This window comes from Aspergillus lucknowensis, assembly GCF_044049455.1.
Source record: "Aspergillus lucknowensis strain CBS 449.75 chromosome Unknown BJX67scaffold_34, whole genome shotgun sequence".
NCBI lineage: Eukaryota > Fungi > Ascomycota > Eurotiomycetes > Eurotiales > Aspergillaceae > Aspergillus > Aspergillus lucknowensis.
In genome coordinates, this window is record NW_027263578.1 from 118,518 (window position 1) to 146,192 (window position 27,675).

The following is a 27,675-nucleotide window of genomic DNA, read 5'->3' on the forward strand; positions in this document are numbered from 1 at the left end:
GAATGGAGGGGCTTATCGATAGCGACTTGGGAGTGGGCTGTGGCGGGTCCATTTCGGATGTGTTGGCCCTGCGTTACTACCTGAACTGGTGTACGCCTACTGGACCAGTATCTTGGGCACGTCGACTCAAGTAAGTGCAGAAAGTACCTAATTACGACAGTATGAACACTGATGATGTTGAAACACTGTCAGTACTCGGCCCATCCTTACTGTTTCGCTGCTTTTCTCGCCAGACACCAATCCGCTACCTTGTCTTGGAAAAACCCCTACAGAACGAATAAGCTGATAAAAAAAAAAAAAAACAAAGTCAACAGGAAATGAGAGACTTCAGTGAAGAGCTCTCGGCAAATAGTTATGTGGATATGCTGTCAACGGTTGCCGCAAAGACCTTGAGCGGCCCGGGAACCCGCCCTCTTCCATTCTGTCGTTGTACATGGTCTCCTTGAACATCTGCTTGCGATACTCGAACAGCTTCTCACGCTCTTCTAAGTCGGCTTCCCAGTCGTTCAGCATTCGACTGCGGATGTCATTCCGCGCCCGTCCTCGGATCTGGCTCATGAGTTCAAGTTCCAGGTCATCGGAGCTGACCTGTTGGTGGATGACCCTGGGCTGACTTTCGTATGGACGGGCCATTCTTCGACCACCGCCGTGGGTTTTGCCTAATCGCATTGGAGCAAAACCGCTTGATGCTGGGGTTAGATCTATGGCGGCGTCCTCTCGCTGCCGTCCTACGATGTGATCACCTCTCCACTGTGGGTCCCTCCGGGTGTGTGTACGGCAGCTATGGTGAGGCTGCGAGGAAGAATAGCCACGGTGGAGACTTCCTCGCCAGGGCAAGGGCGTCTTAGGTGCTCTGGTATTCCTCTCAGAAAACTCATCCTCTGAATCCTCATCGTCATAGCCGGGCGTCAGGCTATCGTCTTCGCCACTGCTGGTACTATCGTACACTAGATCTGGTTCCGACCCGTGGACGTGCCCCATAGACTTGTTATGCTTCTTCTCAGATTTCGCTTGGTGATTGCGAGATGCCTTTTGGTTGGGATTCTCGTGCTCATGATGTCGAATATCTGGGCTCTTTGCAGCACCTTTCGGGCCAGTATCTTGTGCCCGAGTCGTTGGATGATCCGCGGGTCCTGGGTTTACGGGATTGTGCACGGCTGGTGTTGGCCGTGGTGGATGGCCCATGGGGATATTTTGCGGCCAATGCCCTTGCTGTGGATATTGTGGTTCTCCCGCTGTGTTGTGGGGTGGTGGCTGAGAATGTGGTACATGTTGGTGAAATTGTGCGGGTGCTTGCTGGGCGTTATGGAGATGTGGGGGAGTTGGCACCTGTTGGAAGGCAGGCCCCCTCCACTGCTCAGCATGGTCACCACCGAAGAAAGGGTGAGGTTCCTTGGGTATGTGCTGTTGGGTGTGAACCGGCCCATGGACGGTGTCTCCGGTATTCACGCGACGTGCCCTGGGGGCCCGTGGATTGATCGGCTCCCCCATGAGGATAATATCCATTGAACTCGTTTCATAAGAACCTCGTGGGTAGCTTTTACCCTTGACATCCCTTTCCTCCTCCTTCACATAGACGCATGACCAATGATACTGGGGGTCGCTTTGACGGAGATCCTCAATCAAGCCATCCACGTGGGCTCGCCTGATCATTTTCAGGTTTTGATATTGGTCCATTACTGGAACCCGCTTAGCCTTCTTCTGTACGAGAGTGAGAAGGTCGCTCTGGCTCAGGTTCATTCTCGTTTTGTCGGCCTTGCTCCATGAGGGATTGTGACCTGGAGTTGGTGGTGCTTTGAAGAAGGTATACCCGACGTAAAATTTGTCTGCATCTTCGTCGGCCCGGATGGGGACAATAGAATTCCTTGGCCTTGCTTCGTTGTATCTGTCTTGATGAAGGTGAAGTTGGCTCATCTGATTCGCCAGATGATCATGGTTCCTCACCCCTGGTGGGTTATTGTACGGGTTGTGTGGGTCCTCTCCCGGACGAGTTGGCGGGTGATGCTGATGGGACATGGGTGGATTCATGTTGACAAGCGTCATTCCACAGCAAGCTCAAAAAATAAAGGGATATATCTCTGAGGCGGCCCCAGTTCGATATGGAAATAAGAAGTGAATTCGGATGGATGAGATGGGGTGGATGACAGCAATCAAGAATGTTTGGACGAGGCGAGGACGCCATTGAAATACTCAAGCTCTTCAAACGAACAGGGGTTGAACTGACTCCTTTTTTTTATTTCCTGGAAGGGAGGTCAGCGGCAGCTCAGTCGATATCTCTCTTTCAAAATCTTTGTCCACAAAGAGCTACATCAGCCAATAGGATTGTGGTTGTGGCACACCTAAGACCAATATTTCGCCCAATATCAGAATGCCCGGTAATCCGCGTTCTATGGTGGGATCATACAAGCTCCAGAACACCCTCCTGGGGCAACCTTCTCCGCGACAAAATGCGGAGACGAGTTCCATCAGGATTGGGGCAAACGGGCAAATGATCACCAAGTGCGAGGTGACAGGGAAAAGGTTGAAGCAAGGCAGTGAGCCGGGCGCAGAGAAAGGTGAGGTGTCCGACATGATCAAGGGGGTGCCGATTTCTGATTCGGGTCACCCACCTTTGATTTTTTTCCTGCGAGTCCTCGCTATGCGAAGTGCGAGATCTGAGCCGCAGGTGTACCACCGACAAGACGTTGGATAGGCAGCAGCTTGATCAACACCGAGAGCCTGATTCCAGGGATTGTCTTGTTTTGAGGCTCTTCTGCTTGGAGGTGAGGCGAAAGACCTCAGCCACTCGCGTTACTTTACCTGCATGGAGGTTGACCGGTTGCCGATTTCTCCTTAGCCCTCAGACAACAAACACATGCGAGCAACATGACAGCTTCGCGACCTCCTCTGGCTCTGCAACCAGATGTATGCAGCTAAGACAAATTGGCCAATCCTATTGTCCGGAGAGCTTTGCCAGCCTTTGGCCCACACTCTAGCGTCGGGCTGTGCCAAAGCATCAATTGATAATGTCTCATCGTCCTCTGGTATTGTCCGCTCTGATTGCTTCCTCTCAATGCACGTCAGTCGTCAAAGACCCAAAGTCTCCAGCTTTCATCTTTATTGACCCACAAGAACACATGCCAGCTGCAGGAATCTCTTTCGCCTGGCTGGGACCAATCTGGAAGCTTTGTTGCTTCTGACCATTCGCTGTTTCTTGCTGCTCACCCAAGCTTACCACCCTTGACTTTTTTTCGTCCCCCCGCACCCGGGCAAATGGGAAACGTCACCAGCCGCTGGTTTTCCAACGCTGCAGGTGGCTTGTCTCGTATTTCTGCAAGGACTTCTGACAGAAGAGCGGGGTACTAAAGTTTCTTTGCCCTGCCTGCGTTGCGTCCACGAACAGAGCCTCATCCAGGCTTGCACTTGCAACCTTCGGGAGGTTATGGAGACTAGTATCTTGCACACCGACAGTCCAGCGAGTGGAATTCGCCGGAAGGCTCACTCTCGGAGAGCCTCGTTTACAAACATGGTGGGTGCATGAAAGCTGATTGTATGGCGATCTCATGGTAATAATGGAATTTGCATGGCCTAAATCTAAATAATCGTAATCGACTCGTCGATACCAATGCTTCCGTCGTCGTATCACATTTGTTCCCCGGCCATAGTTATAGCGACGTGTGGTACTATGAGTTTGAGGACAGGAGGATGAGGACGCGATGGCGTCAGTCAGCGACTGCACTCTTCGAGCTTTGATTAGGGATGTACATAGCGCTGAGGCGCCCGTTGTACAGAACCAAGGATGTCGGTGTCTCATATCCGCGAGACATCTGGTTATCGCCGAAGGCTGTCGAGCCTTGCTTGGAGATCATCGTCATCACCTGCACCACCAGGACCGCCGGCGCCAACAGCTTGGGCCACCCGCGCCTCGCCGACAGACTCTTTTTGTATTCCTGTTGGCGTCTCACCGAACTGGACAATTACTGTGTCAGTAGAATGCATGTGGCGATGGATTATCGAGATAGTACGAACCGCCCCGGCTAGGTCCACACCGATTTCGTCCAAAACCTCCTTGACAATGTCTTCGCCCTCTTCCTCTTCTCCCTCCATTCCAGTGGCCTCGTCAATCGCGTCGTCCATCAACTCTTGTCGTTGATCCATAATATCATTCTCTCGTTCGAACTCCATCGCGATACGCTGTAGCGCAGGAAGGTTCATTTGTCGGTTCATGCTTCCTAGTAACATAGTGGCGCCCTTCATCGACTGCATCATCTGTTCGTTGCTTCGGACGGTCTGTCCCATGCATACGTAAGCTCTGTACTAAGCGTACATAACGGAGGAATGTCGTACCTGAATGCGAAGCGAGATGGCCTGTAATTGTGTCCGCATCTGATAGAATTTTTGGATATATCTATGCACCGCGAACACAATCAGCTGCCCCGAAAGCGAAAACAAAAAGGCAAGAAATATCCAGCGACCTACCTTCGTGTCCGTACCAAGTCCTTCGCCTGGATTTTGCAGGCTCCGATTTGTCCATTCTTTGCGCTCTTCTTGATGTCTTGTATGAGTTTCTTTTCCTGGTTCTCAAGCTTGGTTCGCTCCCTATCGAGTTCGCGCTGAGTTCTGTCAAGCGCCCGCTGGTGTTTGCGGAGACGCTCTGCGGGCGTCATACGCTTTCCAAATGCCCATTCAACGATCTTCAAGCCAGTATCAGCAGAGGTCTGTCACGGGCGGCTTGTCGCAAGGACTCACATTCATGTTGGCAGACCGGCGGGATAAATCGAGAGCAAGAGACGCTATGGAAGACGATAATGTGGCACAGAGAGGAGGCCAGGCCGAGCTGCGGTGACATCAGGCCTCCAGGTATGTATTGGCGATACCAAATGTTGTTACACAGTCACATGCGCCTGCCACCAATCCCCTTTGGGACATCGGCTTTTCCTGGGCGCGCCGTGCGAAATAATCGCCTCGCCTTCAACAGTCGCTGCATTGATTCATCCGACCTTCGATCCTCATGCAACGCACCACTTTATTGCAATGAGTCAGGAGTATTATTCCGGCAAGGGCGGCTCCTCTGCCGGAGAGGGGTCGTCCAGACACCCTCCAGACCGGGAGGCCCCGGCGGAGAACCCATTCACCCCCCGGCCTCCGCCCGCTTATATGACTGTCGGAAATGGTTCAACTTCGGAAAGTGCGACGGCTTTGATGTCTTCACTACATGCAGATTCAGGATATGGTGGAAGCATAGCAGATGGAGAATCCAACGCGGGGTGGAGATCCGAACTGTTGGTGGATAGGCCTACTCCTACACATACTCCGACACGGCTGGGAGAATGGAACCCTGCTGCCGAGCACGAGAAACAGGTCGTGGCTAGCCATGTTCATCAACTACTCTAGTACGACGTCTTGCCCTGGAACTATCGTTTCGGACGAATCCCCTGTGTATACTGACACCAAATTTAGTAACTCAAATCGAACGAAACTCGCCCGTGCAATCTCGCGCACCATCGAGACCTTGAAAGAGCTTCAAGATATGAACCGGCAATGGCCCGCCCATTATCCCTCCGTACAGAACCTTCCGGACTCCCCTTCGCAGAGACCCGTACTTCAGCAGAGCCAGTCGTATTTCGGAGATATTACTCACCCCGACGATGTGTCAAGACCTGGAGGATTGAGACGTGCGGCTACCATGCCCTCGAAGGAAGATCTAGCAGAATCAAGCTCTACTGCGGAACGTCGGCCACCACCGGAACCTAGGTTGATGAGCCCACAGATTGCACAAGAGTTCTCGATTCTAAAACTTGACTTGAAATTGGGGGCTTTATCACAAGCTGAACTGGTGCACTCCTTGGAAAAGGCTTCAATTGCGTCGCTTTTGGATGGAAAGATCAGCCAGAGCGTCAAGCATCTCCTCTCGTTACGGGACAGAATTGAGGACACCTCCAGCAAAGTCCTCATTACGGGAGACTTGAATGCGGGAAAGTCCACCTTTTGTAACGCCCTATTACGCCGCAAGGTTTTACCCGAAGACCAACAGCCGTGCACCAGTATCTTTTGCGAGGTTCTCGATGCTCGGGAGAACGGAGGCCTTGAGGAAGTGCATGCCGTGCATAAGGACCATCAGTATAACCGCAACGATGAGACCACGTATGACGTGTATCCCTTGAATGAGCTTGAGAAAATCGTGATCGATAATTCGAAGTACATGCAGTGCAAGGTGTACGTGAAGGATGTGCGGACTATTGACGAGTCTCTGCTCAACAATGGTGTGGTTGATATCGCCTTAATTGACGCCCCTGGTTTAAATTCGGACTCTCTCAAGACAACAGCTGTTTTCGCCCGACAGGAGGAGATCGATGTGGTAGTGTTCGTTGTTTCCGCTGCCAATCACTTTACACTCTCGGCGCAGGACTTCATTTGGAATGCGGCACATGAGAAGGCTTACATGTTCATTGTTGTCAATGGGTTTGACCAGATCCGTGACAAGCAACGGTGCCAGCGAATGATTTTGGACCAGATCAAGAAACTCAGCCCGCGGACACATAAGGAAGCAGCCGAACTAGTGCACTTCGTTTCTAGCAATGCTGTCCCCGTTATGCCTCAGATCCCTGTTGGAGGACCCGGAGGAGGAGGAGGAAGAGGTGGTGGCGGCGGTGGTGGTGGTGGAGGATCTGACCCTAACGGAAATGATTGGCCGAACGGTGATGATAATGAAGGCAAGCCCGAAGATAAATGGAAGGGTAAAGGCAAGGAGAAAGAGAAAATCCAAGACTTTGAGACATTGGAGGGGTCGCTTCGCCGCTTCGTCCTCGAGAAGCGGTCTCGCTCAAAATTGGCTCCTGCGAGGACTTACCTTCTCAACCTTCTCGCAGACCTCAACGCTTTAGCCTCCGTAAACCGCGACGTTGCTGACGGTGAACTCAAGAACGTCGTGAAGGAATTGGCGGAGCTTGAACCAGCATACGAGAACGGTAAGAAGAAGAAGGGTGAGTTGCAGGAACAAGTTGATCAGTGTATTGACGACTCATGCGAGGATGTGTACAAACACACCCGATCTACTCTATCATCGGCTATCACGAACGTCTCGGAGGCTAATCTCGGGGTTGAGTACCCTGGCATCTTCTCTGCCTTCCAATATGCCGAGGATCTGAAAGCGGCCATGCTGGAACATATTTCCGCCTCTGTGTCCAGCTGCGAAGACTATGCTCGCACAAAGACAGCTCAGGGTGTGGGCTTCATTCAGAACATTGGTTTGCTACATATCGGGGAAGACAAGTTTACACCCTTGAACTTCCGCGCAGATATGATGTTCCGTCGTGGCCGTCGTCATGCGCTGGCAAGACAAGTCAACACGGAAGTGGAACTGTTAGATTTCTTCGACATCGCCGGCATTTGGGAGCGACAAGAGAAGATTGCCGGCACGGGCATGGCAATGACTACTGTAACCGTTCTTGGCGGTAGAGCCTTTGGTGGTATTAGCTGGGTTGACAGCATGTTTAGCGCCGTTAAGTTCCTTGGGCCCAACAACATGCGACGTCTCCTCCTTCCCGGAATTGTCGCAGCTGGTAAGTTTCCTAACATCTTGATTTTTCATGAGTCCTAGCTAACTTCGTCAGCTCTTCTTACTACCGCCTATGTGCTCTCTTCGATTCCCATCACCCTTCCTCCAAGGCTTTCCCGCAAGATTGCAGCTACGCTCTCAGAAATGGATTACGTCCACTCCAACTCTACTCGGATATCGTCTGAGGTCCGCCGTATCCTCCGCATGCCAGCCGGTAACCTTCAAAACTCGTTGGCCCAAGATATCGAAGATCTTGGGCGACGTAAGCAGGAGGTTAGCAAAACAAAGCAGGAGAGCGAGGTCGCCAGCAAATACTTTGCAAATCTGCTCCGTGACAGCAGTGAGAATAGAGCCTCCGTCGAGAACATTGACCTCGACGGTCCCCTGCCCGGTGGCCTCGGTGCCTACGAAGCCTAGGTTCTCCCGATCCCATGTACAAAAATTACGACACTTCATGATTCTCTCCTGTCTCTTTTGTCATTGATTTATGTATGCACAATATCCCCCACCTGTACAATTCCCCATTGTTTCAATCACTCCATAGCCCCCTGCTTTCTCTCTTAGCGGATTTCTGTTATGGAGATTCCGCCTGGACCCGCTTAGACTTGGGCCCTGTACCTTTCCTCTCTTATTTATATACTGCATCAGCGTTATTCGAACTCGATAGCGCAAAACAATCGAAAAGATCCACCCCCTCATTCTACGCATAGAAGCAGGCTCCGTCTTTTAAACTGCCTTACAAATAGTCTAAACAGCCTTCCGCCGTATCCCGGCACGACGAGACCTAGATTAAAGCGGCTTCCAGCAGTTCCAGCGCCCAAGGATTGAGTCTATCACGGCCAGACTGTTGAAGGGGCTTGTATCAAACTTAAACCCCAGTCGTTCTTTCCTGTTTTCGCGGCCCCCGGGCATAGATGGCGCCTTCCGAATACGGTAATGTCTTAACGGAGCCCTGAAGCCCTGGGGCTGGTCGCTCTGGTGACGGTTTCGAAAATAGTGCCCAGGCTTCATGGCTCCTGATACAACGACAGACATACTACAGTGCGCAAAGAGCGGCTAGGATTCATGTGGGAAGCACCAGCTGGCTATGTGTTGTATGCAGTATAACTCCATTGCGTCCCCATCCAAGAAAAGCCAAACGATCAAACGCCCTTTATCATGCAATATGCAATATGCACCTGAGAAAAGGGAGAAAACAGAGAGCACCAGAAGGATAAACCGAATGACCAAGAATATAAATCAAGAGTTAGAAACCATCATCATCCAAATTTATAACCTTATTTGCACCCCTCGTCCTCCGGCCACTCCCCCATCCGGCCTGTTCTAAGTCCTGAACCTCTCCAATGACAAGCGAGTCTCTTTTTGAGGGCCTGTCGACTACTTTGCCTGCATTTCGTAGGAACTTCTCTCTCATGGCGACGGCGTCCGGATCCTCATAGTCTAGCTGCGTCATGGGTAGTGTTTCATTCTCCACCGCTTCAATCTCCCGATCCCGCTCGCCTTCCGGGTATTCGAACTCGAAGCGGCCACTGTTCGCGAGCGAGCGAATGCCGGAATCTGTGTTTAGGCTTTCGACCGCACTGCCACACCCATCTTCGTTGAGTGTATCGATCGAGCTCGCGCGGGAGAAAGACTTCTGTTCAGTGGAGCGAGCGGAGTTCGATTGCACTCGTCCGAGGAGCGGTCGCGGTCTTCTTAAACGGAACCCTTCGTGGGAGTCACCGGTTGAATCGGCTGCTGAGCGTGAGGTCGCGGCGCGGGCCTGTTTTAGGAGCCCGCCAACTGCGAGATCGATGGCTGATTTTGTATCGGCCGCTGTGGGTGTTTGGTAGAGGGATTTGCGCTTCGCTGACGGGGAATTTGTGGCTGCCTCTTTTTCGCGCGGTGGGTTTGTTGGGGATGTAGATTTTCGATGCGATTCTGGCAAATGCTTCTGCTTGAGATCTTTTTGAGGGCTCTCTGCAACAGCTTGTCTTGCTTCATGCCCATTGATTGAGTCGTTATCTGGTGTTCTAGATTTATTAGGGTCCTTGATAGAATGTAGTTGGGAGGTGTCTTTCAAGGTTCGCTGTGATGTCGGCCTTGACTGCGGGTGAGAACCAGCTCGCACTTCCATATCTTTGCTGCTCTGGCTGGATTGCTTCCGGATGAGATATGAATCGAAAGGCTGTTTACCGCCCCTTCGGATAGAAGCCCACAGCCAGTTAGCAGTGACTGTTGGGACGCCCCATTCATGGGTATGGCGTAGCTTATCCTGATTAAGAGACGTCGCATCATTACAAATGAGTACGGACGCGGTTGGGGTCAAGTACTCGTTATATGTTGCACCTGAGAAGTCAGTGTCCGGAAGAACAGAGGGCTTGACAAATAACTCACCAACCAGCTTCACGAGTTTTGATAGATGAAGAAGATCAATGCGTGAGAAGCCGGTAGAGCATATTTTCATTCCTGAAAGTCCTGGTCTTATCAGTACCCAGTCCAAACACAGACTGAGACAGCTTACCATTGATGGGAAATGAAGGAATCGGAGAGTTTGCGAGGTGGGATTCTGGTGAAACTAGTGCCTTTGCTTCAAGACATCTTTCCAACCACATATCGGTCACGACCTCGCACTCAAAGGCAAGGTCATCTGTTGAAGGAATTCCAGATCGGGGCGTGTTATAAGGGACAATAATGTAAAGGCCATCGCCTCTCTTCGGTATCTCGGGCCGAGAGAATTCGCTCAGAGAGTCCACCAATTGAGCCCCGTTGAACGAGAGATGTTGCCGTAAGACGTTTGTCTAGGAGAGTTAGTAACAAGCCAAACCCTGGTACGTATTAGCACTCACCTGTTTCGAGGAGAAGCCATGTATCAAGAAGAAACAGTTATCTAGGAAGCCATTCCGATAATTGACGATCGGCTCTCTTAGCTTCTCGCGGGACTGGGATTGCATGTCAGAGGTGGCCTCGCTCGCGAAGGACTTGGCTATTTGGACTACAGCACCCTCCCTTGGCTTTCTCTCAAATGCTGCCTTTCGTTCTTCTCTTGACGGCTTTGGTTCCGCGGTTTGGAAACCGATCCCAACAATGTCGCCCCATATATTCTCATTTTGGTCACCTAGTTTGGTGCTCGCAATTCTGCGCAGTTTGCGAGGTCGAGGATTAGAGGAGTTTTCAGTTTCTGGTGATTTTTCTGGCGCCGTGGGCGGAGAGCGATTCCAGGCGCCAGCACCCTGCTTCTCCGGCGGTAGAAGCGGATGGTACAGAGCTTCTTCCAGGACCATTCCGCGCTCTAAACTTTCTGTAAACCATTTGAGCGTAACGACCTTGACCTTCCACTGTGTCGCAAATTTGTACTTTTCACCTTCTGCACTCCGTGCGATAAGATGCGTTACCGTCTTGGTGAGATCCCTTCTGAAGTCCGCACCGTGGCACCTGGCGGTATCGCCGATGGAATTCCGGAATGCGACTAGAGAGACGACAACCTCAGTAACTAGCCGGAGTTCAGTAACGCCACGACATACTTACTGTCTTCAAAGCCTGTGATGCAAATGGTCAATCCGGAAAACGTCGGAAACTTGTACTGGTCTTCCAAAGCACGGATGTCGGTATCTCCTCCCTGGATCCAGGACTGACGAACAGCTTCTATCCATTCTGGTCTTAGGACGGCCACGTCCGTCCGCTCGCGTGCAACAAACTTGTATTTTGGGGTCTGGATCTCGCCAACGAGGAGATGGGTGACGTTGGAAGTGAGGTCGTAGCTGTGGTCAGCACCCATTTGAATTGCAATAGAAGTCATCTCCGTCTATGCCGCATGGCCAATTATCAATGGGCGGTCTCCCAAAAATTGCTGTTGAACAAGGGACGATAACTAACCCGCAGCTCCGGAAGAACGGAGGTGAAGCACAGGACGACCCCTGCGAGAGGGAGCTCCTTGTCTGCGGATAGATTAGTGGCTTACTCTAAACAACGGCACGTAATTGACTGACTCGAGGCAGCTCTTCCTCCCATGCTTCATGGTTGATAATGCCGCAGGAGTCGGCTTCTCGGCGCTGTTGCGGGCAGTGCGTGCTGGGTGTTCGGACGAAATCCCGCGGCGGCTGATGTTATCAAGACAGCATTCGTTGTTATAAGCTCAAGAACAAAAAATATTGCAATTCTGAGTCCGAGTATGATGCGAATTGAGTCCGCGCAGGGCCTTGAAGGCTGTTGTTGTGCTTCCCCACGAAGAGGGCCCTTATCGCAGTCACGTGTGATAGGAGCGCGTATCCGAAGACGCGCGCTTTGGGTCGCGGAAGCTTCAACAAGTCCAATGTTCTCGCTCGTTTTTACACAAACCACTCTTTTCTTTCCTTGTTTATGTACATGTCAAGGGATAGAGTCTGGAGACCTGCTGCCCCTCTCCAATGCCTCTCCAATGGTCTGGCTCTAATCCCGAAAATTGCCTCTCGTTACGCGACCTCTCGGCCACGACACGCCTCCGAAGACCCCGTAGTGATGTTTAAGAAGGCAGTCAAGGACCATTCCGCTGCAACTGCGCGGCCCCTCCAGTCGACCCTTCTGAATGCTAACGAAAATGTGCGGGCCAAGCTTCCTCCCCCACAATCCATCGGCGTCAAGCGAAAAATCGAGATGACTGCCACAAACAAGCCGGCTCTGGGGTCCCTGCATAACGCTGCCGTCTATTTCGACGAGAACGACTTTGACGACGACATCGACTTGGACTCCGAGTCCCCCGATCCCTTCATCCCTCCAGCCAGAATTGAGAGAAGCCATACCCAGGAACACGCGTCTTTCGAGTCGGCCAAGTCTACAATTGTGCTCTCCCAACCGGACCACTCGTTATCATCCACAGCTCCAAAGAACAATTCCAACTCAGACGTCAAATACCCCGATCTACCACCCATTTCACCCAGTGAAAACCCTGCGCCGTCGAGCAGTGCACAATTTCCCTGGTCGTCTTCGCCCCCTACTCATCTCCAACAACCTGTTGCGCCTCGAACGGTACCCTGGCGAAAACAAGAAGAAAATGTTATTGTGGTAGATGATGATAGGGAGCCGCCGAAGACTCCAGCACGCTCAGCCTCGACCGCTCCGTGGAATAAGACCGCAAGTGCGATCAAAGAGGAGCAGAAGGAACTTCGCAAACAGTACAAAAAGACACAAGCCCAGAAAACATCAAGCGCCAAGCAACATACGCCCCGCGCACAGGTGGCTCCTATATTCCTCAGCGACGAGCAACGGCATGTTCTGAAGGCAGTCGTTGATCAAGGCAAGAGTATCTTTTTTACGGGTTCGGCAGGAACGGGTAAATCCGTTCTGATGAGAGAAATTATCAAACAATTTCGGCATAAATTCAGAAAAGAACCTGATCGGATTGCAGTGACGGCTTCTACCGGACTGGCAGCGTGTAATATCGAGGGTGTCACCCTTCACAGTTTTGCAGGCATTGGCTTGGGCAAAGAGCCTGTGCCTGAGTTAGTGAAAAAGGTTTGTCCGCTGGGTCCTTTATTGAATGGCCTCGAGCTCACATTTCGTAGATTAAGAGGAATCAGAAAGCCAGGAACCGTTGGTTACGCACGAAAGTTCTGGTCGTTGATGAGGTATCCATGGTCGATGGGGATCTATTTGACAAGCTCGAAGAGATTGCGCGACAAATTAGAAACAATGGCCGGCCCTTTGGAGGCATTCAACTCATCGTCACGGGGGATTTCTTTCAACTGCCCCCGGTCCCGGAAGGTCATAATAGGGAGGCGAAGTTTTCATTCGCCGCCGCAAGCTGGAATACCTCAATTCAACACACAATCCTCTTGACGCACGTCTTCCGTCAGCGTGACCCCGAGTTCGCGGACATGTTGAATGAAATGCGACTGGGAAAGCTGAGCCCCCGCACAACGCAGGCCTTTCGGGAGCTTTCCCGTCCATTGGACTTCCATGATTCCCTCGAAGCTACTGAATTGTATGGGTCCGTTTTCTCGTTAATTGTACAACTGCTAACATTGAAATATCGTGCAGGTTTCCCACGCGCCAAGAGGTAGACAATGCCAACGCAGCGAGGATGGGACGACTTTCCGGCGAGACGATGACATTTAATGCGGTGGATACAGGAAGTATCCAAGATGTTCAGTTCCGCGAGAAACTCCTCGCTAACTGCATGGCACCTCCTGTGATCCATCTCAAGAAGGGCTCCCAAGTTATGCTCATCAAAAATATGGAAGAGTCTCTCGTGAACGGGTCAATTGGCCGGGTGGTTGCATTTATGGACGAAGCAACGTTTGATTTCTATATTGAGAACGAGAACGACTTCACCGGCGGCAAGGTAGACGGGGACGATGAGGAAATAGCCAACCGTGCTCGAAAGAAACTGAAAGGGATGACGCACAAGGATGGAGGTGTCGTGGTCAGCAGAAAGTGGCCGTTGGTATGCTTCATCCAGCCAGATGGGTCAGAACGACATCTCCTCTGCCAGCCGGAAACCTGGAAGATCGAGCTGCCCAACGGCGAAGTACAAGCCCAGCGGCAGCAGGTACCGCTCATCCTCGCATGGGCTCTATCTATCCACAAGGCCCAGGGGCAAACATTGCAACGGGTCAAGGTGGATCTCGGCAAAGTCTTCGAGAAGGGCCAAGCTTATGTTGCTCTGAGTCGAGCCACTTCAAAAGCCGGTCTCCAAGTGCTGCGATTCGACCCCCGCAAGGTCATGGTACATCCGAAGGTCATCGAATTCTACCGCAACCTCGTCGACGCGAGCGAGCTGATCAAATCGAAGCAAGCGAAAGCTCGGCAGGCGGTAACAGGTGGTACAGAGGAGGATTTCGAGCAGGGTTACCTCGACGAGCTTATTGCCGAGGCAGCGGAAGTATAATAGATTTGAGAATCCTCTCGTCGCTTTTTATTGCTGGTTCGGAGTATAGACAGGGTATCTCGGCTAGCATTCATATCAAGTCTCGAGTTCTCTTGCAGCCAGTATACCAATTCGATCATACTTATAGACCTGCAATACATTCAGAGCGGATTCTATAGCCAATGATATACTCTCCTCCCATCCCATCCCCATCTTGCAAATCATCCAAATGTCTGATGCCATCCCTACTGAGGAAAACCCTGCGCAGCCATCCACGTTGTCTTCATCTCCCGATGAACCTCGACAATCAGCTCGGCCGCAAACCGCCCAGCGGCACAGGTAAGCCACCGATTCTGAAGAACGCTCGGATCCCGCGCCCCATAAGCAAGCAACACGCCCACCATCTCCCGATCGCGAGCCCACGCCGCACTCGCCAGCGCCGTCCACCCAGCCAAATTCTCAACCCGGGAATCTGCCCCGCCCACAAGCAAGCGCGCCACAATCCCCGTGTGCCCGCTCGCTCGCGCAACATGCAACGCCGTCTGCCCATCCGCGTCCGCGACGTTCGGATCCGCGCCTCCCCGCTCAAGTAAAAGCTCGACAAGCGCCTCGTTCTTCCGCCGGACGGCAACGAACAGCGCCGTCTCGCCGTTTCCAAAGCGAGCGTTGGCGTTCGCCATTGCCCTCGCCCTCGCCCCGGCGTCGCCGTCGCCGTCAAGGAGAACCCGCACCACGGAGACGTGCTCGTGCTCGACCGCCCACGCCAGCGCCGTCCGGCCAATGCGATCCGCGTATTCGACGTCCGCGCCGGACGAGACCAGGGCGCTGGCTATGCCTGCGTGCCCGGCCATAGAGGCTAGCAGGAGGGGCGTCCAGTCGCACCCGTATCGCGCTTCTGGGTCGGCGACGAGGATGTCGCGGGCGGCGGCATTCAGGGCGTCTGCGTCGCCGTCTCCGTCTTTTCCCTGGGGGAGATCTGGGAGGAGGGAGGGGGGACTTTGAATTTGAATTCGGATCTGGATTCGAATTCGTTTTCCCCCGCCGCCCCTGCATCTGCGCTGTCTGGGGTCGGCGTCGGAGATGCGGCGGGTTGGTTGGGATCTGCGCCGTTGTCTAGGAGGATGCGGACGACGGATTCAAGGCCGAGCCTTGAGGCCAGGAAGAGCGGTGTCCAGCCGTCTTCCGTTGTTGAGGTGATATCTGCGCCGTTGTCGAGGGAGAGCTGTGCGGTGCGTGTGGCGCCATTTCTGGCGGCCCAGAGTGCCGAACACCCCGAGGGAGGGTGTTGGGCATTGTGTTGGTAGAGGTAGGGGTTGAGAAGGGCGTAAAGAGCGCGATTTGTTTGGCAGAGAGAGAGTTGATGTCGCGGTCTGCGTGCAGGCATGCTGCGAAAAGAGCGATTAGCTCTGCTGGGAGGGAGAGGAGGGGCATATCCAGGATTCGGACAACACTCCGGGTGTTTGCCGGAGAGCTTTGTAAAGGCATTAACTCTCTGGATCTAGCTCTGACTTAGACTCTTCTATAAATAAGATCCTTTCGCCTCGGTGGAGCTAGGGTTAATCGCGTTATTAGTTGCGTATTTTGGCGATACGAGCATATCCTATCCGGGCCGTCAACAAGAACACCGTTTCCTAAGATGGAAACCCCGTGAGATCATTGATCTTGCGGTTGGTTTGAGGACTGAGATACACTACCAGGCTTTGGAATCATTCTAAGAAAAGAGTCTGCATGTTCTTCCAAGTCTCAATCCCGCCCAGCCGCACGCTCACTCATCCCGGGCCCTAACCTTCGATATCTTGAACCCCCCCGGAACTCTCGTCTGGAACACGCCCTCCGGATCAAACTTCGCGGCAGCCTCGCGCATCTTCCGAATATTCTCGGCGCCATAACTCCCCAGCGGGTCCTGCGAGCCATCACAGTAGTTCAGGTAGCGGAAGCCCACGTCTCCACCGAGCGACTTCGCGTAGCTCTCAATCTCGTCGATGGCGCCTTTAAGCGCAGGAAATCCGATCGTGGTGCTTACTTCCGCCGTATCAACCAAGACTCCCCAGACAAGCAGGACGCAGTCGTCGTCGATGCGGTCCAGTCCCAGCATATTGCCCCCGCGAGCGGCGGAGTGCTTTCCGAAGGAGGGCGGGAGCGGTTGGAGGACCATCGAGAAGTGGAAGTTTCCGTCGGGGATCTGCGTTTTCATGGTCTGGATGAGTGCTTCGAAGACCGCTGCGGCCTTGAGGATAATGCGCAGGTCGGCTTTGAAGGTTAGGGTGAACCATGTGTCTCTGTTCTGTGCGTGAGCGGGGAAGCCTTCGAAGGAGCTAGGGCTTGGGCAACTCACTCGTTGCCTGAGGGGACGATGAACGACTTCAGTTTGGTTGCTATGGTAGTCACCTTCGCGTCTTTTTTCCCGGGAAGAGCCAAGAACTTGCTCAGGGTATGGGGCTCTTCTTCACAGTCAAGGTTCATCAGCGACAGCAGCACAAAGTGGTCGACCGTCCTCGGCAGATACGTCCACATCCCAAGGACATGGTTGTTTGGAGACGCGGTAACGTTCTTCACAAAGTCCAGGAACGCCTCTGCAAGCTGGGGCGTCGACTCCTTAGGACAGATCATCGTGCAATCCCAAATATTCGTTGCTGGAAATGTCACCATGTCGAAGCGTGTGACGATGCCGAAGTTGTTCCCTCCTCCTTTGAGGGCTCGGAAGAGGTCAGGGTTCGTTTGGTCGTTGGCGTTGACGATGCTGCCGTCTGCTAAGACGACTTCGTAATTAGCGACTTGATCTATATCAAGTTAGACGCTCTCGTCGCAAATTTGGCTGTATATTGATTCTACCGCATGCGAACCCAACCCGGCATGTATAGAAAGTCTTGCCGCCACCAGTCACGAGGCCCGCGATACCAACCTTGCCCTCTCGGCCACCAGCAACCATCCGTCCCTCTGGTGATGATAATGTAAGTACGTCCAAGACCAGGTAACGACACGCACGTACGTTTCTCCAAATCAGTATACGCATTCGCCCAGGTACCTCCGGGAAGCAGCGAGGCGATCTCCGTCTCCGGGTTATAGGCCACACCAGCCATCAAGCCCAGGTCAATGGTGACGCCATCGACGATGTTACTGGCGCCCATCCAGGGAGTGTGACCACCGCTGCAATCAAATCAGCCTGGGCAAGAAAGAACAAAAGGAGGAGGGCCACCTCACCTCCTCACGGCAAATTTACAGTCCGGAGCGCCAACAATGGCCTTGACTGCTTTCGAAACCTCCTCGGTATTCCGTGGCTGCACAATCGCCCATGGACGCAGCTGCGCCGTCAACGACCAGTATGAGGCGACGCGGGCGTCGTACGCTTCTTGGCCAGGGAGGTAAAGGACATCTCCCAGACCTGCGGTGCGTAAATTAGCAAAAGCTTGCTCGGCGATGGATCCCATCTTTGTTATCGGGTGGCTAATGGCTCTGTCGGTCCATTTCAAGGGAAAGAAAGATGTAAATGAATCGGGGTGAGATATCTGGGAGCTCCCAGGCGTCCCGAACCTACTCCCCTCCTGATGTGAGGTGGCGCAATTAGGGTTTCCAGCATCGACTTGGGGTTGGCAAAAATACGGTAACAATACGGTCGTGTACCAGGGAAGGCAGGTGCGAAGGACCCCTGGGCCCTGCTCAGGGCCCAGGGCTTCCGCCCGTCGGTTACGAGAGACCCAATAAAGACTTCTCTTGCTTACGCCCTATCATCCTCTAAATAGGTCCAACTCGGAATATCTCCCCTCTCAACCCCCCTCACAGGAATAATCCTCTCGTCGCGCGGCACGACATCGATCCCGTTATCGCCGAACCACAGCCCCGGCTTCTCCTCGAATACAATTCCCTTGGTCGGTTTGGCCGCCGTAACCCTAATCGCGCTCCTGTCAGCGAGATACTCCACCCCCACCCCTCGGTTCTTCAAGTTGAGATATTTGAGTGGCTGCGGCCAGTCAATGTCTCGGCTGATGATTGCTCCGTCTATGCTTAATGTCGCGGAGATGACAATGGATTGCGTATAGGGATCTTCGTTGTAGTGGAGGGAATCAGTGAAGACATCCGTCGTCCCATTCGGGCTGATGCTAATATCGCGAAAGATTGAAGAGGATTTGACGTCTTCACCCGTGGCGATGGATATATACCGTACTTCCACAGTTGCAGTCACAGGTTCCAATCGACTACTAGCAACCCATACATCGAAGCGTGAGGCGCGCGGTGGTCGCGCGTGTCCGGAGACCCATTCGTGGTAGGTGCGTGCGACTCCAATGGCGAGAGGTTGGGAGGCTCTTGCTATTGCGTAGAACGCGGGCTTCTTGATCAGGAAGTAGTCGACTATGGCCCAGGACATGGTGGGCCAGCAGTCATTCAGCTGCCAAACGAGGACTCCACCGCAGCGGCGGTCTTTTGCGCTGCCCCATTGGCGACGCCAGCTACGGTAGGCAAAGACCATAGTTTCGGACTGGGCGAGCTGGGAGAGGTGTAGGTAGGACTGTCCATGTTAGCTTTGCCTGCCAAGCTATAAAATGGCTCCGGAACATCGTTGGACCATACCTTGAAATCCTGCTTAACTTTAAAGTTCTGCAGGATATATGAGCCGAGGCGGCGTTCGTGGTCCCGGGCTTTATTGTGGAAGTCCATTGTCAGCGACTGGTGGTATTTCTCGGCTGGATTGTCAATAAAAGCATCGATTGTATGCATATGAGGATACGCTTCCATGCCGAATTCACTGACGAACCGGCCGCCCATGGAAGCAAGATTCTGATACGGGTGCATCGCTCCGTGCCAAACTGCTACTATTAGCATATTAGAAATAACAGTAAGAGAACGTACGGAACCTACCGTCCCACTGGTGAATATCTCCTATCGTTGGATCCGTAGTATGCTTCCCACCTCCCCACGGGCTGCTCGGATGATAAGGCAGCCCCGGACATTCTTCTTCCACCACCTTCGGAAGCAGATATTCATAGATATACCGAGCCGGGAAGGAAGATTTCAGCCACGAATTCGGATCTTTGTCCGTTTCGTAGTAGTAGGTTAGATTGTACGTCTGCTGGATCTGATAATCCTCATTGTTCCCGGCGTATATGACGATGGATGGATGGTGACGGAGGAGTCGCACGTTGGTTCGAGCTTCCTGTTCCACAGAATCGAGGTACGCAGGATACGTAGGGTACGATGCACAGGCGAAGAGGAAGTCCTGCCAGACGAGGATGCCGAGTTCGTCACATGTCTCGTAGAATATCTCTGGTTCGAAGACGCCGCCGCCCCAGATGCTAGAACCGTTAGCTATTCCACATCAACTCTCGCCGAACTTTCAGAGCCTTACCGAATCATATTCTGATTCCCCTCAACCATAACCTTCAGATAATCCCGATATTTCTGATCCGTCAGTCGAGGCAGGAAGCTTTCTCCCGGGATCCAGTTCGAGCCACTCGCGAAAACGTCGATATTGTTAATCCGGAAGTAGAACGACTGGCCATGCTCATCCTTCTCTTGCATCAGTTCAGCGCGCCGGAACCCTACTTTCTTCGATACTTCATGCAACACCGTCTCGCCCCTGAACAGCTTCGCCACGAGCTCATACCTCCTCTGCTCCCCGTACCCATGAGGATACCACAAAGCGGGGTTGCGAAGCTCAAACTTCCCTTCCGCACCGCCATCCACGACGACAGTCTCCGCCTCAAAAACGATCTCCCCACGGTCCTTCAGTTCAAAACGAACCTTCTCCGCACCCCGCCCCTCAGTCCGCACACGAACCGTCCCAGAAACAAACGACAAATCCCCCGAAACCACACTTTGCACCCACAGGTCCTCAATCCGATCCACATACGCCTCAAGCCGAATAGGCCTCCACGGGCCCGAGGTCACCAGAATAGGACCCCAGTCCCACCCCCAGTGATACGCGGCCTTGCGCGCCCCAAGACGGCCGACCTCGGTTTGGTGCGCGATATACCGGTGCTCCGGGTGACTCTTGACAACCTCTCGGCCTCGTCGGACGGGGGATTCGAAGAGGATTGCCAGCGTATTTACATTTGCTTTTTGTGAGACGGGGAGTAGAGTATCCGTTACGTCGACCCGGGACGGGATGAACATGTTATCGGATTTGAGGATGACGGTGTCATTCAGTTCAACCGTTGCAAAGGTATCCAGGCCCTCGAAGAGGAGCGCATAGCGTGTCTCCGGGGACCGGTCTGTCGGGGTCGGGAATGTAGTCTGATATACCCAGTCGCGATGGCCGACCCATTCGACCTTCGACTCGTTAAGGCCGACAAAGGGGTCCGGGATGAGGCCATTCTGGAGAAGCTCCAGATGGACGACCGATGGGATGCTGGAGACAGGGTGTCGCGTCTCTGGGTCGTCGTTCGCGTCTCTGAAGCTCCATCCGTGGGTCAGGGATTGGGAGTGGAATTCCTCCGACATTTTGACTCGGGACTGAGGTGTCTAAAGCCTTATCAGAAGAATTAACGGAGGACAGGGCAGGGGTCTGAGCGACGTTGAGATAACATTGAAACGTTCCAGAGTGCTTAAATCGCCAGGCTTCCGAGTCCGAACCCCTCATTCCCCCGCTTGATGCAGAAATGGAGTAAATTGGAGTTTCTCCGGACGAACTGGCCATACTCTCCCACGAATGAATTCAATGTCTGATGCGGGGACTCTCCCCGACGTCTGCGTCTTGATGGAGATCGTGTCAATCTACAAGATCAGCGAGCGTACCGGACGTCTGCTCAAAGTGGATGTCATCAAAATTTGGATAGACCGGTCAAAGATGTTGAGCATATCCATCTCTCTATCGTTTGAACGTGACCAGGGAGAAGATCTCTTTGCTACTCGCGGAAAATGGTCCAGGAAATAAGACTTAGATTAGACAACTAATGCATCGCGGTTTGAGCTTGGGGCAAACTCGTTCGAGCACGCGTAGCCGCGAATACACTCCCTCTCATCTTCCAGCCCGCCAGAATACTCTAGTTTCCAGTAAAGGTGTCCAGCAGGTCGTCGGCTCGGGCCACTGCGGCAGCCCAGATTCTCAATATACCATGTGCCAAAGCGTGTTGGGACTCTAGGCCAGCAGCATTCGTTGGCTTCGCTCGGCTCAAGAACGGGTGGAGCCGCACGCTGAAGACTATAAAGTTGCAATCGAAAGCATTCTGCCTCCACCGGTAGGCCCTTTGGCCCAGGCACTCTCTCTCAACGGTCCTGGCATTTGGCGGCAGCACCTTGCCATCGTACTGTCCCGGTAGTTTAGTTTATCCTCAACCCAGGGCCCGTTGATATCATAGATTCAGAGTACGAAGTCGTTGGCCTAGGATATATAATAGAGCGGAGACCATGCCCAAGGTGTACCCACAGGCGGACGTCTCTCGCCGGTGTTTCCAAGCGTTGGGCCTTGCCCTTCAATCATTCAAGCATCTTGGTATGCGGTACACTCCCAGGTCAGACGTGAATGAAGTCCTTTATCTCCCGTGTATGTGGATTAGCGGCCCACTCGATACGCTCGTCCTGATCGGGTGTGTCACCAAATATGAACCACCGCCCACCTCGAGGTGGCGAGATATCAGGTGTTTCGGAAAGCGGCTCCTGGGTGCAGACCCGTTACCCTAAGTTGATCTGAAAAGCGGATGGGTTCTTCAATCCCAAGAGCTGAAGTCACCGAATCCACCAGAACCCTTAAACTTCTTTCTCATCGGCTGTGGTTCCGGCTCATCATCCACAAACTCCACGATCTCGTCCTCATCTTGGGTGGTTCTTTCATTCAACGCCGCTTTCAGGTACTTCCCAACACCGCCGGAACTTTCCTCCTTCGCGGATGCCCCGGGACCACGCACTCTCTTTCCAGTCCAGGTGACTTGGTCGTCGTCAGCACGTCGATCGTTTTGCTCTTCGTCTTCTACGGCTTTTTCTTCCCCTTTATCAACGGATTCTTCTGTCTGTTTCTTTTTCAAGAACTCTTCAAATGGGTCCACGAAGACTACAACGTCGATGATACGGACATCAGGGGTGGGCCTATTGGTTGTTGCGTTGACGGGATGGGTTTCGAGTTTATTGAGAGTCGGCGACGAAGGAGTCGGGTCGTCAATTACATGGCCAAAGATTGTGTGTTTGTTGTTGAGATGGGGCAGAGCACGATAGGCGATGAAACTGGTAGAAGTCAGCGTGACACTCCGTTCCTGGACAGCATGTTATGAACTTACAATTGGCTAGTGTTCGTGTTCTTGCCCTTGTTTGCCATACTGAGCGTCCCTCTGGAATCGTGCTTCAGCGGCCCATCGAACTCATCATTAAAATATTTGCCCCAGACACTCTCACCACCTCTTCCGGTTCCTGTGGGGTCTCCGCCCTGGATCATGAACCCTTTGATATTGCGGTGGAAGGTCACGTCCTTGTAATATCCTTTCTTGGCCAATTTGATGAAATTCCAGACAGCTTTCGGTGCATACTCCGTATGCAGCTCCAAATTGATATCTCCAGAGGTGGTCGAAATCCTAGCATAACCTTTCTGCTTTACCCGACCCCTCTTCAGCATATATTCTTCATCTGATAATAATGCGAGTTCGGCCGACGTATGGGGCGTCATCCCAGTGCTCGTAAATGAAGCAGCGGCCAACCCAGTTGTATGTCGTGCAGCGTTATAGGGTACTGGTTTTCCGGCCTGATGGGATGGGGTCTTCTGTACGGGTGCTTTCGTTGTGGGATTGGTTTTCGAAACAGACGTGGATGTAGCAGCCGAGCCATTACGCTGTGCCCTTTCCATGCGAGCTTTTGCCACTGCCTCCCTCGCCTTCAGGATTTTCGCGGAGCTCCCGAGCGCGTTCGCATTCACATTCCGAGAAGGATCGTCCCTCTCTCGGAGTTGTTCATCGCTCAATCCACTCTCCCCTTCCTTGATATAATTAAAGGAGCTCAAGTTCCGCGATCCGATATTCTGCGGGTCTTGCAGAGTGATAATATCCTTGCGGCTGAACTCCTCATCCGTCACAAGATCGCGCCACATTTTCCCCTTGATATTGAGTCGCTCGACCGTATCCCACGCGAAAACATTCCCCGTATTCCGCAGGGCAACGACATGCGTGTTATCCGTGAGAACCTTGAACGTGACGGGGTCGATGTATTCGCCAGAATCATTCTTCGCAATCTTCAATTTTATAAGATCAGAGCCCTTCAGTGGCGTGCCGTCAACTGGGTTCGTTCCATGCTTCTTAATCCAGGGAAGGATATTGGTGAGATCGAAGATCGTACCGGAGGGCGTGCAGACAGGATGTTCGAAGGGTTGAAGCGAGAGGGAGCAGAACTTAAAGGGAAGACGCTTGAAGGATGCATCGGCAACACCTCGTCGGGCTTTACCAGCGCCAGCGCCAGCACTGGCAGAATATGCCTCGTCCGAAGCCCATTCCGAATGTGTGATCTATAAGTGTTCTAGTCAGTGGAAAATCTTCGACGATAAGAACAAAGGACATTGTACATAAAGTTTATCAGTGCCTGTAGAAACAAAATGTCAGCCCGTATTGTGAAAGTCGATTGGAAAAAAAAAAAAAGAAAAGAAAAAGAAACCAACCTTTCCCCATCCTTGCGCTCAGAAAATAGAGGGTGGTGTGTGGTTCGTGATCCTTCATCCGCGCAGGAAAGCTGTGATGTCGAGGTTTAGGATGACGCTAACTTCATCTAGTTAGTCACCCTGCATGTGGACGCCTCAGGCACCAATTATCCAGGGCACTTTCATGGAGCGAACCTCGTGAAGGACTGGCCACGGCCTAGCAAGGGTTGGATGATACAATTTGTTTTCATTTGGAAAAGAAAGCCAAGTTCTTAGTTAAGAACTATTTATTTCGCTAAAAATGACATCAGAGTTTATCCCCGTTTTTCTCTCCCAGAACGCCTTCATGCCTTGTTTGTCTTTCAATCATCAGGTAACCCACAACTCCTCGTCATCCTTCAGGCAGCTGGAGGCTGGAAGCGTAGAGGTACGACCCATCGGTTTCCCAAGTCAATCCCATGTCGCCGGCGAGTGCCATATTTTCGCCAGGTAATCTGAGGAATTCCAATATCTGCTACAGAGAGCTTCCACAAGGACCCCTCTCCAGAAACCAAGGAGCTGACCAATCCGGACTTTGGCGCTCCAAGGCAGACCACCGAAGTCGAACTGATACGCAATTGTCCGCCTTCGACCAAAGTTACTTCCCCTACAAATTTGGCATATTAGACGGCGTGTTGGGGGAGAAACACTTAGACATCGGATCACTTACCAGTCATAGCAGATAGGCCGGAGGGAACGTCAACAGACAAAACATCGAGGTTGCTTCGATTCACCCACGATATCATCTCATATGCGGTGGCCTGATCATCCGTTCGCAAGTCATTGAAGGATACATGGATGCCGAACAAAGCGTCCAGCACTAAATCGGGCACGAACTCAGACGTTGACAGACGGGCAGAAAGCTCAGTCCACTTTAGAAATCGTCCACCAATCTTCTTGAAAACCTCCAGCTGTTTACGACAGCTCTCCTGCAACTCGGGCTCATGCTCAATTCCAAGCATGCACACAGTGACGCGATGACCCCGATTCCGCAGGTGGCGCGCTGAAGAAATGGCCCTTGCTCCAGTCCGATGGTTCCCAGTGAGAACCAATATCGTGGGCGCCGCCGCATCGTCAGATAGAAGACCGACAGCGGCCTCAGCAATACTCCTTCCAGCATTTTCCGTAATCATATCCTCAGTTAAGCCAACCTCACCAATCGCGAGCTGCTCCACTTCGAGTATCTGCAGGGGGCTGACAGTCGGACAGCTTCTATTTGTGGTGGCAAGTCGCAATGCGGCGCTTGGAATACCGGGACCAGTTATTGGGGAGGCTGAGACGGGAGCTTTCGGAGGGAGCGGACTGTTTGTGCGCGAATTGCTCAATTGGCTACGACCAACGGTGTTGAGCTGCGTCGGAGCCAGAGGTTGTCCAAAAATCCCACTTCCTTTCCGAGACCCCCGGCCGCGGGCCGATGGCCTTGATGCATCCCGCCCGGAAAAGGTCCCACTGCTGAGCTTCGCATCGCTCGGTTCATGATCGGCAACCTCATTTTCACTCTCCTCCGGGCTATCATCGAGCACGTTCTCCGACCAGTGTAAGTTCCGGCCCCCATTAGTCCCAGGTTTTGGAACTTTTCTGTTGAAGCTAACCAAGCGAGCTTCATCAGCGGTGGTATCGTCATTTCTGATCTCTTCAAAAACCCTTCTTTTGTCGAACTTTGACAGATTACTCTCAAAGTCGAATTCGCCCATCTCCTGGATATCAGTTGCATCTTCAGTTGCCCAGCCATTGATTTGTTCCGCATAGCCTCTGCTTTTCTTCTTCCGCCGCCTCCCATTGAGCGCGCCCGTCTCCCCGTACGGCTGTGGAGATTTCACGAAGCTCGGGCTAGAAGGTTCAACGAAGGCAGTCTGACGCCACCCTTTGCTTTTGGGATTTGTATTAAACGCCCCGTTATGCTCGTTATAGGCATTCGATCCCCTGTGGTTTCCTCCGCGCCGACCTCGCACGGTACCAGAACGGCCATGTGCCTGCAGAACAGGTGCCGCTTCACCGACAAGAGGAGGTGGCCCTTGAAGCTCCTTTATTGGCTCCAGTTTCGGAGTTAGCCCGCTGTCCACGCTCAGCTCCAGATTACTGAAGGGCTCGGAAAGGGTAGCAGGGGTCGAATGGTGATTGGGGTGAAATGTGTTCTGGGGTACAGAAACTCGCGGAGCACTCGAACCATCAACGGCACCCGGCCGGGGTGTGAGGTCCGGGTACGTCTCATTCGAAGGTCTCGAGAAACTCAAGATCGCTGGGTCAACGAAAGGCTGCGGCGGCGGATTTCCTGGAACCTGAGGCGCCCCGCTTGGCCTTTCTTGTGGGGTATGAGGGGCTTGGGCGCTAGTTGTGTCCGACGGCCTCAAGGAAAGATCCGCAATATCTGGGGCATCGATGGAGTACGTAGGGAGCGGGTAACCAATCCATGACAGGGAAGCTAGACACCATCGTTAGAGCTATGCAAAACCGAACCTGACACATCCCGCCCATCAGCGGAAGATACATACGTACCATTTCGGAGCACCAAACGCTGGCCGATAACATCCGCTACCACTCCTTGTACAGTCGCATCGGGTGGTGCCCGGAGGGTTACAAGCACATTGTACCCAATGAATTCAGAGGCCATGGTTGCGAGCTCTTCGAGACTAGAAGATCAGACCAGGAGCTAAGAAGAGCCCATAATATCAAGTCAGCGAGAGGCGATTAAAAAAACGGCGTGAAAAGAGGCGCGTCAGAGAGTGATGCTGGAGGAAGAAGTCAAATTACCGGCCTGTTCCTCAAAGGACGACCGCGGAGATCACGTGAGGTGTATAGCTTATCGATAGCATGTGGGTGCGCAGCACGCACCTGCAGTGAAGGTCAACTGCCATGCGAGGACTTAACGAGCTGGGTGACTGATCAATACCCATCTTCTCCTACGTATCTCGCGTTATTTACACCTGTAGTCGGCTCGGAGGTTCCTGATCGAGATTGCGGACACGACAAAAAGCTTACATTAAAAGCACCCACAGCGCGAAAGTTTCGTCCAGCGCCCCAGGAAGTGTACCAAGTGTGCGCGTGAGGCCAGCAAAAAGCCCAAAGCGCGCTCCGCTCATCTTGACATCCCACGTTACTCCATATGATACTACTCGTTCTATAGGGCTAATACTGACGCTGTCAAGGTCAGGATATCTCAAGGCCGCCGGTCGCTCTTGTCTATGATTTCCGCCCCGCATGCGGTCCGGTCGGGCGCACAGCGACGTTGAGCGGAACTGACTTGTATTGGTCATCAAGAGAAACATTGTTGAATTCAGTCACGTGTCAGACTGCCCGCTTGCCTGATTAGGCGCCAAGGTCCCCCGTCCGTCAGTGCTTGAAGCTCCCTCGTCTTGTTGGGGGCTTGTCCGAACTCCGGTTTGCAGTGGCTCTGGGATTTGAGTAGTTCGATTGCCGGCAAATTGTACCAGAGCAAAGGTTCTGTGTGGGAGACAAAGTTCGTCACGCCCATGCTTGCTGGACTCAAAGATCCATCAAGCCACACTGACGACATCCCCTCGGGGCGAATTTCTTGCCAGCGGAGGCTGGAATGGGGTTGGGTTGGGCAAGGCGTTAGGTAGCTGTCACCAGATTCTGAGCAGAAAAGTACCCAAGGCGGTCCAAACAATACACTTTGACGTCTTTTGTGTCTGAAGGTGCTCGCATCTCGTTCATTGATAATAGCGATCTGCTTGCGGGCCTCCACCCGTTCATGGTCACGTTTGGCAGCCC

The 27,675-nt window shown here is 52.8% G+C and overlaps 11 protein-coding genes across 11 annotated transcripts; 3 read left to right on the forward strand and 8 right to left on the reverse strand.

Moving 5' to 3' along the window:
• Window positions 1-130: 130 nt before the first annotated feature.
• BJX67DRAFT_188630 (uncharacterized protein) lies at window positions 131-2,156 on the reverse strand. The gene has a single exon (XM_071025287.1). The coding sequence runs from the start codon at window positions 2,041-2,043 to the stop codon at window positions 328-330; it is 1,716 nt and encodes a 571-aa protein (XP_070884103.1). The 5' UTR covers window positions 2,044-2,156; the 3' UTR covers window positions 131-327.
• BJX67DRAFT_188629 (uncharacterized protein) lies at window positions 2,157-2,797 on the reverse strand. The gene is made up of 2 exons (XM_071025286.1): window positions 2,340-2,797; window positions 2,157-2,240 (listed from the first exon to the last, which is right to left on the reverse strand). Exons 1-2 carry the CDS (start codon window positions 2,569-2,571, stop codon window positions 2,200-2,202), a joined length of 273 nt encoding a protein of 90 aa, XP_070884104.1. The 5' UTR covers window positions 2,572-2,797; the 3' UTR covers window positions 2,157-2,199.
• BJX67DRAFT_188662 (uncharacterized protein) lies at window positions 2,798-3,182 on the forward strand. The gene has a single exon (XM_071025288.1). It carries the CDS (start codon window positions 2,903-2,905, stop codon window positions 3,101-3,103), a length of 201 nt encoding a protein of 66 aa, XP_070884105.1. The 5' UTR covers window positions 2,798-2,902; the 3' UTR covers window positions 3,104-3,182.
• Window positions 3,183-3,810: 628 nt separating this feature from the next.
• BJX67DRAFT_383122 (ESCRT-III subunit protein DID4) lies at window positions 3,811-4,734 on the reverse strand (the record flags this gene model as incomplete). Its single annotated transcript, XM_071033389.1, has 5 exons — window positions 3,811-3,948; window positions 4,009-4,269; window positions 4,327-4,387; window positions 4,459-4,673; window positions 4,729-4,734. The coding sequence occupies 5 exons, from the start codon at window positions 4,732-4,734 to the stop codon at window positions 3,811-3,813; spliced, it is 681 nt and encodes a 226-aa protein (XP_070884106.1).
• Window positions 4,735-5,013: 279 nt separating this feature from the next.
• Window positions 5,014-7,954, forward strand: BJX67DRAFT_373407 (mitofusin; the record flags this gene model as incomplete). The annotated part of the gene is made up of 3 exons (XM_071031393.1): window positions 5,014-5,372; window positions 5,440-7,541; window positions 7,593-7,954. 3 exons carry the CDS (start codon window positions 5,014-5,016, stop codon window positions 7,952-7,954), a joined length of 2,823 nt encoding a protein of 940 aa, XP_070884107.1.
• Window positions 7,955-8,599: 645 nt separating this feature from the next.
• BJX67DRAFT_359336 (BRCT domain protein) lies at window positions 8,600-11,706 on the reverse strand. The gene is made up of 7 exons (XM_071029668.1): window positions 11,506-11,706; window positions 11,393-11,454; window positions 11,045-11,321; window positions 10,366-10,985; window positions 10,041-10,317; window positions 9,914-9,994; window positions 8,600-9,865 (listed from the first exon to the last, which is right to left on the reverse strand). The coding sequence occupies exons 1-7, from the start codon at window positions 11,525-11,527 to the stop codon at window positions 8,784-8,786; spliced, it is 2,421 nt and encodes an 806-aa protein (XP_070884108.1). The 5' UTR covers window positions 11,528-11,706; the 3' UTR covers window positions 8,600-8,783.
• Window positions 11,707-13,747: 2,041 nt separating this feature from the next.
• Window positions 13,748-14,572, forward strand: BJX67DRAFT_188709 (uncharacterized protein). The gene has a single exon (XM_071025289.1). It carries the CDS (start codon window positions 13,940-13,942, stop codon window positions 14,537-14,539), a length of 600 nt encoding a protein of 199 aa, XP_070884109.1. The 5' UTR covers window positions 13,748-13,939; the 3' UTR covers window positions 14,540-14,572.
• A 33-nt stretch (window positions 14,573-14,605) lies between these two features.
• On the reverse strand, window positions 14,606-15,744 carry BJX67DRAFT_383126 (ankyrin repeat domain-containing protein; the record flags this gene model as incomplete). Its single annotated transcript, XM_071033390.1, has 2 exons — window positions 14,606-15,325; window positions 15,358-15,744. 2 exons carry the CDS (start codon window positions 15,742-15,744, stop codon window positions 14,606-14,608), a joined length of 1,107 nt encoding a protein of 368 aa, XP_070884110.1.
• A 381-nt stretch (window positions 15,745-16,125) lies between these two features.
• BJX67DRAFT_383127 (FAD-binding oxidoreductase) lies at window positions 16,126-17,788 on the reverse strand (the record flags this gene model as incomplete). Its single annotated transcript, XM_071033391.1, has 5 exons — window positions 16,126-16,639; window positions 16,696-17,140; window positions 17,193-17,297; window positions 17,350-17,507; window positions 17,562-17,788. 5 exons carry the CDS (start codon window positions 17,786-17,788, stop codon window positions 16,126-16,128), a joined length of 1,449 nt encoding a protein of 482 aa, XP_070884111.1.
• BJX67DRAFT_389549 (glycoside hydrolase family 2 protein) lies at window positions 17,752-20,899 on the reverse strand. Its single transcript, XM_071034518.1, has 4 exons — window positions 19,702-20,899; window positions 19,215-19,648; window positions 18,927-19,162; window positions 17,752-18,864 (listed from the first exon to the last, which is right to left on the reverse strand). The coding sequence occupies exons 1-4, from the start codon at window positions 20,793-20,795 to the stop codon at window positions 18,076-18,078; spliced, it is 2,553 nt and encodes an 850-aa protein (XP_070884112.1). The 5' UTR covers window positions 20,796-20,899; the 3' UTR covers window positions 17,752-18,075.
• A 566-nt stretch (window positions 20,900-21,465) lies between these two features.
• BJX67DRAFT_389551 (uncharacterized protein) lies at window positions 21,466-26,554 on the reverse strand (the record flags this gene model as incomplete). Its single annotated transcript, XM_071034519.1, has 5 exons — window positions 21,466-22,511; window positions 22,565-23,775; window positions 24,336-24,550; window positions 24,614-26,365; window positions 26,440-26,554. 5 exons carry the CDS (start codon window positions 26,552-26,554, stop codon window positions 22,001-22,003), a joined length of 3,804 nt encoding a protein of 1,267 aa, XP_070884113.1. The 3' UTR covers window positions 21,466-22,000.
• Between the last annotated feature and the right edge of the window lie 1,121 nt (window positions 26,555-27,675).